Source organism: Sinocyclocheilus grahami, unplaced genomic scaffold (assembly GCF_001515645.1).
Source record: "Sinocyclocheilus grahami isolate Dianchi unplaced genomic scaffold, SAMN03320097.WGS_v1.1 scaffold240.1, whole genome shotgun sequence".
Taxonomy (NCBI): domain Eukaryota; kingdom Metazoa; phylum Chordata; class Actinopteri; order Cypriniformes; family Cyprinidae; genus Sinocyclocheilus; species Sinocyclocheilus grahami.
Window position 1 is genome coordinate 1,114,788 of NW_015505419.1, and position 13,684 is coordinate 1,128,471.

A 13,684-nucleotide genomic window follows, 5' to 3' on the forward strand; every position below is an offset into this window, starting at 1 on the left:
GACCATCTGCGTGATGATGCGCATGCTGGTTAACCTAATCAGCCAGTTTTATAAAGCTCTATAACTGTAATCTAACAAATAGAGCTAATACATGCCACGTGTTAACCCATAGTTCAGTCTTTATGGAAATCAGAAAATATATAGCTAGGGGAGACCACCTGTCACAAGGGCTATGCTGTATGAATCAAAAGTCCATCTACACACAAATATATTTTTCTGTGGCTGTGGTTTGGTTGGTTGGTTTCAAACACCTAGTTCAAAACATCTCAAATAATTGTGAATTCTGTCCTCCATTTCGAAAATTCTTTTCATAATCATCAATAGCCTATACAAAAAAAAACGTTAACAGTGGGATGATATTCCTGCGTTACAGATTAGAGTTTTGCAATTTTTCATAAATTATTTTGTGATCTATACTAATTTTTTTAATGAATAATTAGGATGAAAAGCCTGCAATAGGCAGTGCGATAGATAGATAGATAGGTAGATAGATAGATAGATAGATAGATAGATCGATAGATAGATAGATAGATCGATAGATAGATAGATAGATCGATAGATAGATAGATAGATCGATAGATAGATAGATAGATCGATAGATAGATAGATAGATCGATAGATAGATAGATAGATCGATAGATAGATAGATAGATCGATAGATAGATAGATAGATCGATAGATAGATAGATAGATCGATAGATAGATAGATAGATCGATAGATAGATAGATAGATCGATAGATAGATAGATAGATCGATAGATAGATAGATAGATCGATAGATAGATAGATAGATCGATAGATAGATAGATAGATCGATAGATAGATAGATAGATCGATAGATAGATAGATAGATCGATAGATAGATAGATAGATCGATAGATAGATAGATAGATCGATAGATAGATAGATAGATCGATAGATAGATAGATAGATCGATAGATAGATAGATAGATCGATAGATAGATAGATAGATCGATAGATAGATAGATAGATCGATAGATAGATAGATAGATCGATAGATAGATAGATAGATCGATAGATAGATAGATAGATCGATAGATAGATAGATAGATCGATAGATAGATAGATAGATCGATAGATAGATAGATAGATCGATAGATAGATAGATAGATCGATAGATAGATAGATAGATCGATAGATAGATAGATAGATCGATAGATAGATAGATAGATCGATAGATAGATAGATAGATCGATAGATAGATAGATAGATCGATAGATAGATAGATAGATCGATAGATAGATAGATAGATCGATAGATAGATAGATAGATCGATAGATAGATAGATAGATCGATAGATAGATAGATAGATCGATAGATAGATAGATAGATCGATAGATAGATAGATAGATCGATAGATAGATAGATAGATCGATAGATAGATAGATAGATCGATAGATAGATAGATAGATCGATAGATAGATAGATAGATCGATAGATAGATAGATAGATCGATAGATAGATAGATAGATCGATAGATAGATAGATAGATCGATAGATAGATAGATAGATCGATAGATAGATAGATAGATCGATAGATAGATAGATAGATCGATAGATAGATAGATAGATCGATAGATAGATAGATAGATCGATAGATAGATAGATAGATCGATAGATAGATAGATAGATCGATAGATAGATAGATAGATCGATAGATAGATAGATAGATCGATAGATAGATAGATAGATCGATAGATAGATAGATAGATCGATAGATAGATAGATAGATCGATAGATAGATAGATAGATCGATAGATAGATAGATAGATCGATAGATAGATAGATAGATCGATAGATAGATAGATAGATCGATAGATAGATAGATAGATAGATAGGTAGATAGACAGATAGACAGGTAGACAGATAGATAGATAGATAGGTAGATAGGAAGGTAGATAGATAGATATATACAGTAGATAGATAGATAGATAGATAGATAGATAGATAGATAGATAGATAGATAGATAGATATGTAGGTAGGTAGGTAGGTAGATAGATAGATAGATAGATAGATAGATAGATAGATAGATAGATAGATAGATAGATAGAGTAGATAGACAGATAGATAGATAGATAGACAGACAGACAGACAGACAGACAGACAGATAGATAGATAGACAGACAGATAGACAGACAGACAGATAGTAGATAGATAGATAGATAGATAGGTAGGTAGGTAGGTAGGTAGGTAAATAGACAGACAGGTAGGTAGGTAGGTAGATAGATAGATAGACAGACAGACAGACAGATAGATAGGTAGATAGGTAGATAGATAGAGTAGATAGACAGATAGGGAGATAGATAGATAGATAGAGAGATAGATAGATAGATAGAGAGATAGATAGATAGATAGAGAGATAGATAGATAGATAGAGAGATAGATAGATAGATAGAGAGATAGATAGATAGATAGAGAGATAGATAGATAGATAGAGAGATAGATAGATAGATAGAGAGATAGATAGATAGATAGAGAGATAGATAGATAGATAGAGAGATAGATAGATAGATAGAGAGATAGATAGATAGATAGAGAGATAGATAGATAGATAGAGAGATAGATAGATAGATAGAGAGATAGATAGATAGATAGAGAGATAGATAGATAGATAGAGAGATAGATAGATAGATAGAGAGATAGATAGATAGATAGAGAGATAGATAGATAGATAGAGAGATAGATAGATAGATAGAGAGATAGATAGATAGATAGAGAGATAGATAGATAGATAGAGAGATAGATAGATAGATAGAGAGATAGATAGATAGATAGAGAGATAGATAGATAGATAGAGAGATAGATAGATAGATAGAGAGATAGATAGATAGATAGAGAGATAGATAGATAGATAGAGAGATAGATAGATAGATAGAGAGATAGATAGATAGATAGAGAGATAGATAGATAGATAGAGAGATAGATAGATAGATAGAGAGATAGATAGATAGATAGAGAGATAGATAGATAGATAGAGAGATAGATAGATAGATAGAGAGATAGATAGATAGATAGAGAGATAGATAGATAGATAGAGAGATAGATAGATAGATAGAGAGATAGATAGATAGATAGAGAGATAGATAGATAGATAGAGAGATAGATAGATAGATAGAGAGATAGATAGATAGATAGAGAGATAGATAGATAGATAGAGAGATAGATAGATAGATAGAGAGATAGATAGATAGATAGAGAGATAGATAGATAGATAGAGAGATAGATAGATAGATAGAGAGATAGATAGATAGATAGAGAGATAGATAGATAGATAGAGAGATAGATAGATAGATAGAGAGATAGATAGATAGATAGAGAGATAGATAGATAGATAGAGAGATAGATAGATAGATAGAGAGATAGATAGATAGATAGAGAGATAGATAGATAGATAGAGAGATAGATAGATAGATAGAGAGATAGATAGATAGATAGAGAGATAGATAGATAGATAGAGAGATAGATAGATAGATAGAGAGATAGATAGATAGATAGAGAGATAGATAGATAGATAGAGAGATAGATAGATAGATAGAGAGATAGATAGATAGATAGAGAGATAGATAGATAGATAGAGAGATAGATAGATAGATAGAGAGATAGATAGATAGATAGAGAGATAGATAGATAGATAGAGAGATAGATAGATAGATAGAGAGATAGATAGATAGATAGAGAGATAGATAGATAGATAGAGAGATAGATAGATAGATAGAGAGATAGATAGATAGATAGAGAGATAGATAGATAGATAGAGAGATAGATAGATAGATAGAGAGATAGATAGATAGATAGAGAGATAGATAGATAGATAGAGAGATAGATAGATAGATAGAGAGATAGATAGATAGATAGAGAGATAGATAGATAGATAGAGAGATAGATAGATAGATAGAGAGATAGATAGATAGATAGAGAGATAGATAGATAGATAGAGAGATAGATAGATAGATAGAGAGATAGATAGATAGATAGAGAGATAGATAGATAGATAGAGAGATAGATAGATAGATAGAGAGATAGATAGATAGATAGAGAGATAGATAGATAGATAGAGAGATAGATAGATAGATAGAGAGATAGATAGATAGATAGAGAGATAGATAGATAGATAGAGAGATAGATAGATAGATAGAGAGATAGATAGATAGATAGAGAGATAGATAGATAGATAGAGAGATAGATAGATAGATAGAGAGATAGATAGATAGATAGAGAGATAGATAGATAGATAGAGAGATAGATAGATAGATAGAGAGATAGATAGATAGATAGAGAGATAGATAGATAGATAGAGAGATAGATAGATAGATAGAGAGATAGATAGATAGATAGAGAGATAGATAGATAGATAGAGAGATAGATAGATAGATAGAGAGATAGATAGATAGATAGAGAGATAGATAGATAGATAGAGAGATAGATAGATAGATAGAGAGATAGATAGATAGATAGAGAGATAGATAGATAGATAGAGAGATAGATAGATAGATAGAGAGATAGATAGATAGATAGAGAGATAGATAGATAGATAGAGAGATAGATAGATAGATAGAGAGATAGATAGATAGATAGAGAGATAGATAGATAGATAGAGAGATAGATAGATAGATAGAGAGATAGATAGATAGATAGAGAGATAGATAGATAGATAGAGAGATAGATAGATAGATAGAGAGATAGATAGATAGATAGAGAGATAGATAGATAGATAGAGAGATAGATAGATAGATAGAGAGATAGATAGATAGATAGAGAGATAGATAGATAGATAGAGAGATAGATAGATAGATAGAGAGATAGATAGATAGATAGAGAGATAGATAGATAGATAGAGAGATAGATAGATAGATAGAGAGATAGATAGATAGATAGAGAGATAGATAGATAGATAGAGAGATAGATAGATAGATAGAGAGATAGATAGATAGATAGAGAGATAGATAGATAGATAGAGAGATAGATAGATAGATAGAGAGATAGATAGATAGATAGAGAGATAGATAGATAGATAGAGAGATAGATAGATAGATAGAGAGATAGATAGATAGATAGAGAGATAGATAGATAGATAGATAGATAGACAGACAGACAGACAGACAGACAGACAGATAGATAGATCAAGTATATATAGCCTATTCAAAATTAGGTTACTTAAAAGTTATTATTGTAACAATATGTATTTGTGAGACATGCTTTACAAAATAAAACGTTCACATAAGAATACAAATCTATCGATCTGTCTATCTATCTGTCTATCTATCTATCTATCTATCTATCTATCTATCTATCTATCTATCTATCTATCTATCTATCTGTCTATCTATCTATCTATCTATCTATCTATCTATCTATCTATCTGTCTATCTATCTGTCTATCTATCTGTCTATCTATCTATCTATCTGTCTATCTATCTATCTATACAATCTATGAAAACAATTTAGCAAGGAACTGGAAATAAGAAATGGGGTTGGATATATTAAATAAATAGGCTATAGCCTAAATACAATTTATTGCAGAGTGGGGAGAACTTATTGTATCCATAAGATGCAACCATATTGTAATGGTTAGAGCGTCTCAATGGGCCATTATGTGTTTCATAAACTGACCGTCATTTTTCTTCTCCCCACTCAACATGCAGTGCATCAGCTGTCACGAGCTGCGTGTCAGGACCGTCTCGCGTTGATGGCGTCATTCTGTGGCGCCAAAACAGTTTCCTCTCTCAGCTTCTTCAGAGTACCTCCGTTGTGGACATACACACTTATCTAGGACAAAAACAAAATTAACTGTGTGGTGTTTAATGTGTCACCCGTACCGGCAGTTTTTGAGCGCGTCTAGTGGTTTATAGCCCCTGTCGGTCTCGCCATGAACGACGACGATGATTTAATGGCAAGTTTTCATTCAGGTCAACTCCATGCTGATGGACTTTGCTGGGTGTCAATTCTCTCCTGTCTACTGCTAGCGTGCTCCTATGTTGGAAGTCTATACGTTTGGAAAAGCGATTTACCAAGGTATTTTTCATAGTCTTTGGCTGTGTCACAAAACCTAGTGAGCTCCCTACTTAGGCAGCGTTGTAACGACAGATTCGACGCTTACAGTATATTGTTTAAATCCAACGTTCGAAAACACATTGTTTCAAGCGAATGCTGAACCAAATGTATCGTTTTAAAAATGTCAAAATGTCGTTCGAATCGAATTGTTCAAATGCAGCTTGAGGCGAACGCCCAGTATTGCTTGAGTGGAATAAAAAAAAAATATATATATATTCGAATCAGATGTTTTAAAATGCTCTTTTCACATCGAACGTTAAAACTATTGATCAAATGGTACGTTTGGAACTATTTTTCAGCACAAAATGTTTCCATTCTTTGACATCAGCAACATGAAGTGCAAGAAATATTTGTAAGTTGATGGAAAAACCTAATAATCAATTAAATCCTAATAAAATGACATAATAATAAATCATCTTAAAGTAAACAATCAGGATAAAATATCATGGATTTTATTTTCATTTATTTTATGATTTGTATTAATAATTAATATTTTGTTGTAGCAGCCCTAGTGTCAGCCTGTCTGATTTCCCCTCTCTCCACTGTTTATATATTTGTCTTGTTTTATGTAACAAACTGGTGGCAAGATGCAAACTTGTTACTGTATAATGCACTTTAACAATGATTGTTGTTTGTTTGTGTGGTTGTGTGCGCTAACAGGGATCATCCTGCAGTGATAAAGAGGCGCTTCACCAGTGTACTGATTGTATCCGCTCTGTCTCCAGTGTTTGTGTGGGCATGGAAAGATTTCACAGGCATCCAGGTTAGTTTACTGCAACACACATGTCTAGTCCTTACTGTTGTTTGCGGTATGTGTTTATTATTTGATATGTTGTGCTTGATCTCACTGCATCATACAGTTTTGTTGTTAGTAATTAGTTTTTAACCTTATTTGACGCAGAAACACCAGACTTGCTCAAATTTGTTTGATTTCTCCTATAGACTGATCCCTCATTACTGGCTCTTATGGGGATCCGGTTGGAGGGTCTTATTCCGGCTATCATTCTTCCGCTGCTATTGACCATGGTTAGTAAAAGACAACATCTGTACTTGGTGTTTTTTTAAATTTTATTTAGATAATGGAAAACAAGTGTTTATCTTCAACCTAAAGCCACACAATATTGAAATGTAAGATTCTGAGAGACTTTCAGATTGTAGAATAGTCTTTCTATTGGACACCTGATCTGGCACATTTTTGTGTGTTATATATGATTATTTTATTACTCTGTTTTCTGTCAGGTGCTGTTTCTGGGTCCTCTGATCCAACTAGCCATGGATTGCCCCTGGGGTTTCATTGATGGGATGAAAGTTGTAGTTGGTAAGCAGTCATTTCCACTTCTAGTGATTTCTCCAGTGAATCTCTTTAATTATAAAGCTATTTTGGGATTTAAATAATCTGTTAGTGAGCTGTCATGATGCTAAATTATTATAGACAGCAATAAGTGTCAGCCAAATAATTTGGGAGGTCAATCTGTATCTTCATGTTATGCCAAATAAATCAGCTAGGTTGATCTTTGTTGCTGTAAAAGAATCAGATTGGCTTCAGTGTCAGTGTTGTTGTAAATGTGATTGGTCTGTTATGTCTTTGCAGACCCTTACTTCTGGTCGCTGTGTCTGAGTGACATGCGCTGGCTGAGGAACCAGGTTGTGGCGCCATTGACAGAGGAGTTGGTTTTTCGGGCATGCATGCTTCCCATGCTAGTACCCTGTGCAGGCCCCTCCACCGCGATCTTCACATGTCCACTCTTCTTTGGTGTTGGTGAGTGGTGACGTGCCATTTGCTTAGATACAGGTTGGGGTAAATACATCAATTATTTGTTTTTACTCCATCCTACTTTTTAACATTAAGCAGTCAACAAGAAATCAAAACTGACTCTTTGCATTCTTGATACACATCTTAATGTTAACTATTCATCAGTGCATGTTATTCTAAAGAACAAAAAGTAGTCTTGTTAGTCTTTCATCAAATGTAATAACTACTGTTTTGGCTGATGTCACCAAGGCTGTGCAAATCTGGTAAATAATTACAAAATCTGAATAATAATTCTGTGGATTGTTCATATTTAAGGACACTTTCTCACGTAAAATTTCCTCCTACTTTACAACACATACATATATACACACACACACACACAAGAAAGAAAGAAAGAATAACCATGATCTAATATGAATGAATTTAGAATAATTTAAATGACTGACAACCCCCCCCCCCCATTATTTCGATATGTGGGCTTTCCACAAAACTTTTCAATTTCAGCCTTTTGTTACTCTCCTCTTAGCAAAAATATAACACTCTCTAAATCTGCATGTGATGTTTGGTTGCAGACTTCATTCAAAAATTTGTGCATGCGTGTGAATAGTGAATAAGACCCATTGTGTTAGGCTACTTTTATAGATAATGCACTCTTTCTGCAGTCTTCCAACCTAATTTAAAGTTGCGATTAAATGGTAGTAGCGATACACATTTTCTACCATATACGCCCCTTTTCCTGGAAGGTTGAGTAATTCAAAAATTTGTGCATGCGTGTGAATAGTGAATAAGACCCATTGTGTTAGGCTACTTTTATAGATAATGCAGTCTTCCAACCTAATTTAAAGTTGCGATTAAATGGTAGTAGCGATACACATTTTCTACCATATACGCCCCTTTTCCTGGAAGGTTGAGTTATGACATTTTGGTTAAACATTTCATACATGCATGCATGGATGAATCATTCACAGTAAGATCTAAAACATGCAATTACAAGATGGGTTGAATTTTCATTTCATGGCAGCTAATGTAATAAAGGTTACATTTACATTTAGTCATTTAGCAGACGCTTTTATCCAAAGCGACTTACTGTGATAATAGCAAATACTAAAAACAGACTTTAAAAAGAACTGTTCGAATACTCTCCAGGGAAATTATTGTTGATACTTGGCAGTGGCACTACCTAGATATTTCATGCGGTTCTCTGAAAATAGATGGAAATCAACCTGCTCAAGTCTTATTTGACAGAAAATATCACCTCTGTATTAATGTGTTTGAATGACTGACCACTGACTTGCTCAAGAAAAACAAGACTGTTTATAATTTAATTTGCAATTGCTTTGTAGACCATTATTGTTATGGTAACCTTTTCTTCTTTCTCTCTCTCTCTATTTGCATGTGACTGCAGCTCATTTTCACCATGTAATCGAGCTCCTGCGGTTCAGACAGGGCACTGTCTCAGGGATTTTCCTCTCTGCAGGTAATCAAGTCATTAGTTTAATGTCATCTTTAGTGCGAGGAGTGCCGCCTGTGAGACATAATTACTCATGTCTTTGTTTGTTTGTGTATTTTTCAGTGTTCCAGTTCTCCTACACTGCAGTATTTGGAGCTTATACAGCTTTTATATTCATCAGGACAGGTGCATCCATTATCTTTAATACTACTGATGCATGCACTACTTCACAAGAGGACTAAAAAATTCTAAAATAAAAAAGTTTTGCTTTAAAATTATTAATAGTAACCTCTCTCAGATCATTTTTGTATTGTAACTATTTTCATGACAATTAAGCACATTGACTTCCCAGTTCATATTTCCGTAATGCAAAAAAAAAAGATCTGGCTCATGACTGCAATGCGCAACATTTAAAAAAAAAAAAATAGTATTGTACAGTATTTGTGCTTTTGCCTTTCTGCTTTTATTAAAATATCATTGTGTCCAGGCACAATTATGACTCATAATGTAAACTAGATAAAGTTTGCTTAAGAAGGCATAGTGACAAAGGTTGAAGTAGTTTGAAAAGCTTGAGGTTTGAAGATTAAGTTTGAATAATTTTTAAGTTCTAAGTCATTTTAAAAGCTTTACGTTTAATATAAGGCTGTGGGATTTTTTAGTTACTTTTAGTCTGTATTGCAGACAGTGATGATAATTAGGGAAGGAATTAAGCTCCGCTGTCATGAAAATAATATCACAATTCAACAAAAATTGTCTTTGTTTTCTTCGTGTAGAATACATTTCTTATAGTTTTGCTTTAAAATTATTAATAGTAACCTCTCTCAGATCATTTTTGTATTGTAACTATTTTCATGACAATTAAGCACATTGACTTCCCAGTTCATATTTCCGTAATGCAAAAAAAAAAGATCTGGCTCATGACTGCAATGCGCAACATTTAAAAAAAAAAAAAATAGTATTGTACAGTATTTGTGCTTTTGCCTTTCTGCTTTTATTAAAATATCATTGTGTCCAGGCACAATTATGACTCATAATGTAAACTAGATAAAGTTTGCTTAAGAAGGCATAGTGACAAAGGTTGAAGTAGTTTGAAAAGCTTGAGGTTTGAAGATTAAGTTTGAATAATTTTTAAGTTCTAAGTCATTTTAAAAGCTTTACGTTTAATATAAGGCTGTGGGATTTTTTAGTTACTTTTAGTCTGTATTGCAGACAGTGATGATAATTAGGGAAGGAATTAAGCTCCGCTGTCATGAAAATAATATCACAATTCAACAAAAATTGTCTTTGTTTTCTTCGTGTAGAATACATTTCTTATTTTTTTAAAATGTGACCAGGAAATGGTATTGACAGACCGGAAACTCTCAGAGACAATGTTCATTGTAGTTTTGATTCAGCTAGATTTGTAGCAAACAAACTGTAATGGCATACAAAGAAATAACTGCAACTATCTCTTTCTATGTGTGTGTCTGTAGGTCATTTGGTGGGTCCTGTGCTGTGCCACTCCTTCTGCAATTACATGGGTTTTCCAGCTCTCAGCACCGCCCTGGACCACCCGCACCGCCTCACGATTCTCTCCTTCTACGTGCTGGGGGTCGTTCTCTTCTTCCTCCTCATCTTCCCCATGACTGCCCCGGTCTTCTACGGTTTTCCCACACCTGTCTGCACCCTGACCTCCACGCCTGGATCCATCTGCTCCTGATCCATCCATACCTCCATCCCGCGTTTCATCCATTCCTTCTCTCCAGCCATTTGAAAAGGAATTGCTGTTTTGCTGCTGGTTTCACCAGGAGAGCAAGGGACTGCTGGAGAACAGGTATGAAAATCCACAGCCTCTGTGAGGTGGTGCGTGGAAGAACTCGGTGGATGCAAAACATCCTCAGGTTGCACTGGCCATTCTTTTCACCAGTCAGCCGACGTTGCATTATCAAGTGACTTCAGCTACAGGCCTACATTTGATGAAAACAAGTTAATTATATGTGTCTGCATGTTTATATGACAATATTTCAGTGTGTTTATCATGAGATTGGTGCTGGGGATAAAGATCAGACACTATTACGGGTTTCCTAGGAGGATTTGTTTGCTGAAATGTGCATTGCTAAAATGCTAGATTCCCTATTTTTTTGTTGTGATTTTAGAATTTTGTTCACATACACCGTACCTTGTTTGGTCTGGTGCTCTTACTTGAAGATGACATTCATTTTTACAGACTTACTTTGTTTTACTCCTGATTTTTATTGTCTAAATATCACATCACTCAAGTCAGTAAGCTTACATTTAAATAAATGTCTTTAGGTACGCTTTTGGAGCAATAGACTTAAACCTATAAGAGGAACAAAATGTAGTGAGTGAGTATCAGAAGTTGAATTGCCCTGACCTGAACACACAGCTTTATGTGTAGGTCTAGATAGAATTGTGGCCTCATGCACATTTCTAATATGAGGTCTTTTTAAAGCATTGATCAGTCCTGCCTTGGCCGTTTGCTAATTAGAAAAAAAGAGGAAATACCAATTACTGTTTATATTGTATAGTGGATATTCATTAATAGATTTTGACCAATGGTATTTCATTTGTATTTAATGCAGAGCTAAAGACATTATTTTTTACATCTTGTGAATGTAGTATGGTAGCACTGGAGGATGTTGAGTTAAATTCTAGACTTCTGCTTTAGTAATGGTGGAAATTCCAACACTTTCTTTTTATGACTACTGTCTTGTAGTCATAAACCACGTGCAACAACATTGAAACTACCTATATCAGCATTACACTTTGAGTTCTTTGACCGATATGTTTTACGTTCTAAATCTAAATGCTAAGCTTTTTATAAACCTTTTATATATTAAAAATGACGTAGTAAAGGCCTCATGAATTTTTATGCGGGTTCCTTCACCATGGAGTGTTAGTGAAAACTCATACCACTGATCTGCATGCTGCTACACTGGTGACATATGGATGTTCGAATGATGATTGATATAGAAACACACCAAATACAACTCTTAACAACTTCTAGGAATAGTTGACCCAAAAATTAAATCCCTGCCAATATTTACCCGTGTCATTACTTCTAAAAAACACAAAAGGAGATATTAGGCAGAATGTTCATGCTGCTCTTTTCCATATAATGAATGGTGAACGGAAGCTAAATTCTTAAACTTACTGTAGTCCATATGACTTAAGTGCTATATTCCACTCATTTGTGTGATTTGAATATGCATATATTATGCTCATCCAAAATGCATAACATTTCTTATGTGTTCCAAGAAAGAAATGAGTGTAAGTCAATTTTGTGTGAACTGTCCCTTTAGCAAGTGTGGCTTTTAATGTTATGTAGTTGTATTTGGTTTCAGTTCTCATTAATTGTGAAAGCAGAGTGTATAGAGAGTGTATATAGAACTATCATTTACTTCATTGCTTGTAATTTGTTGATTAATATATTGGCATGGCTTGCCCTCACATTTATTATGTGTGTACCATAGGGTCATTTGTAGGCTTTCTGTGTTGTGAGAGACCATGCAAAGTAAACCTTTTAAGCAATAGTCTCACAAACAGGATCAAATCAGGGATTTCCATCTAGTGCCACATAAGAGGTTTGTTTTGGGTGTTTCTTTTATTCATTCCCAAAATAATTTCTTATTTGGCTCGCTACAAAGAAAACTGTGATATCTATAACATCACTTTAAACAGCCAAAGTTATGGTAGGAATTTATCGCAACTTGTCCAAATTACTACAGTGATCTGGTTTACTTGTCTCTAGCGTTCAAAAAATTGTGTTTCAAGTGTGCCATAGTGTATTTGACTGTACTGACGCATTAACCCAAGGAGCATGCTGTATGCAAGCACTGTTTAACTGTGACTGGCTACATGGAATGCTGCTTTATTTAGTTGCTTTGTGGTTGAGGTCAACAGAGGGCGCCAGAGGACCATTGTTGTGTGTTGTGTCTTTTCGTTGTTGTCAAGATTAAGCAGCAGTCACCTCCTTGTGTTTATTAATAAACTTTATCCGTATTGCTTTGCATATTTAATCCTGTTATTAGAGAATTTAATTAAACTATGATTCAATTATGCCCTGATATGCAAAGAACCTGTTGAAGAAGGTAAACATTTTTTTGGAAAGTCACTCATTGTTCTAGATTTGAGCTGCACTATGGGATGTTGGGATTGGATGCCATGTTGAACTGTGATTGTTAGGGAAAGCTGAATGCACAGGTGCTCTGGCGAGGACAGGCTTCCTGTCAGTGCTGTGATTGATGACTGGTGTAACTTTAGTAGGAGAATGTTTGTAGTGAATTTGTGTCAGGAGCTTGTTATAGTTGTCACAGTCCAATACTCTTATCCTCACTAACTAACTTCTGTTTTTTCCTTAGAAGTGTCTTTCATCCCCTGTTTGAGTTTGCAGTGTTCTTTCTTTTAT

The 13,684-nt window shown here is 34.2% G+C and overlaps 1 protein-coding gene across 1 annotated transcript; it reads left to right on the forward strand.

Annotated features, from left to right (window-relative positions):
* Positions 1 to 5,675: 5,675 nt before the first annotated feature.
* Positions 5,676 to 11,442, forward strand: rce1a (Ras converting CAAX endopeptidase 1a). Its single transcript, XM_016289089.1, has 8 exons — positions 5,676 to 6,034; positions 6,734 to 6,836; positions 7,016 to 7,099; positions 7,313 to 7,391; positions 7,665 to 7,832; positions 9,232 to 9,303; positions 9,400 to 9,462; positions 10,749 to 11,442. The coding sequence occupies exons 1-8, from the start codon at positions 5,889 to 5,891 to the stop codon at positions 10,973 to 10,975; spliced, it is 942 nt and encodes a 313-aa protein (XP_016144575.1). The 5' UTR covers positions 5,676 to 5,888; the 3' UTR covers positions 10,976 to 11,442.
* The last annotated feature ends 2,242 nt before the right edge of the window (positions 11,443 to 13,684 follow it).

What these genes read in the sequence shown, in the direction of transcription:
- rce1a (XM_016289089.1), top strand. Translation starts at nt 5,889, where the DNA reads ATGAACGACGACGATGATTTAATGGCAAGTTTTCATTCAGGTCAACTC. An exon ending in AAGATTTCACAGGCATCCAG is followed by an intron (nt 6,837 to 7,015) that starts GTTAGTTTACTG and finishes TTTCTCCTATAG; the next exon opens with ACTGATCCCTCATTACTGGC. An exon ending in TGGGATGAAAGTTGTAGTTG is followed by an intron (nt 7,392 to 7,664) that starts GTAAGCAGTCAT and finishes ATGTCTTTGCAG; the next exon opens with ACCCTTACTTCTGGTCGCTG.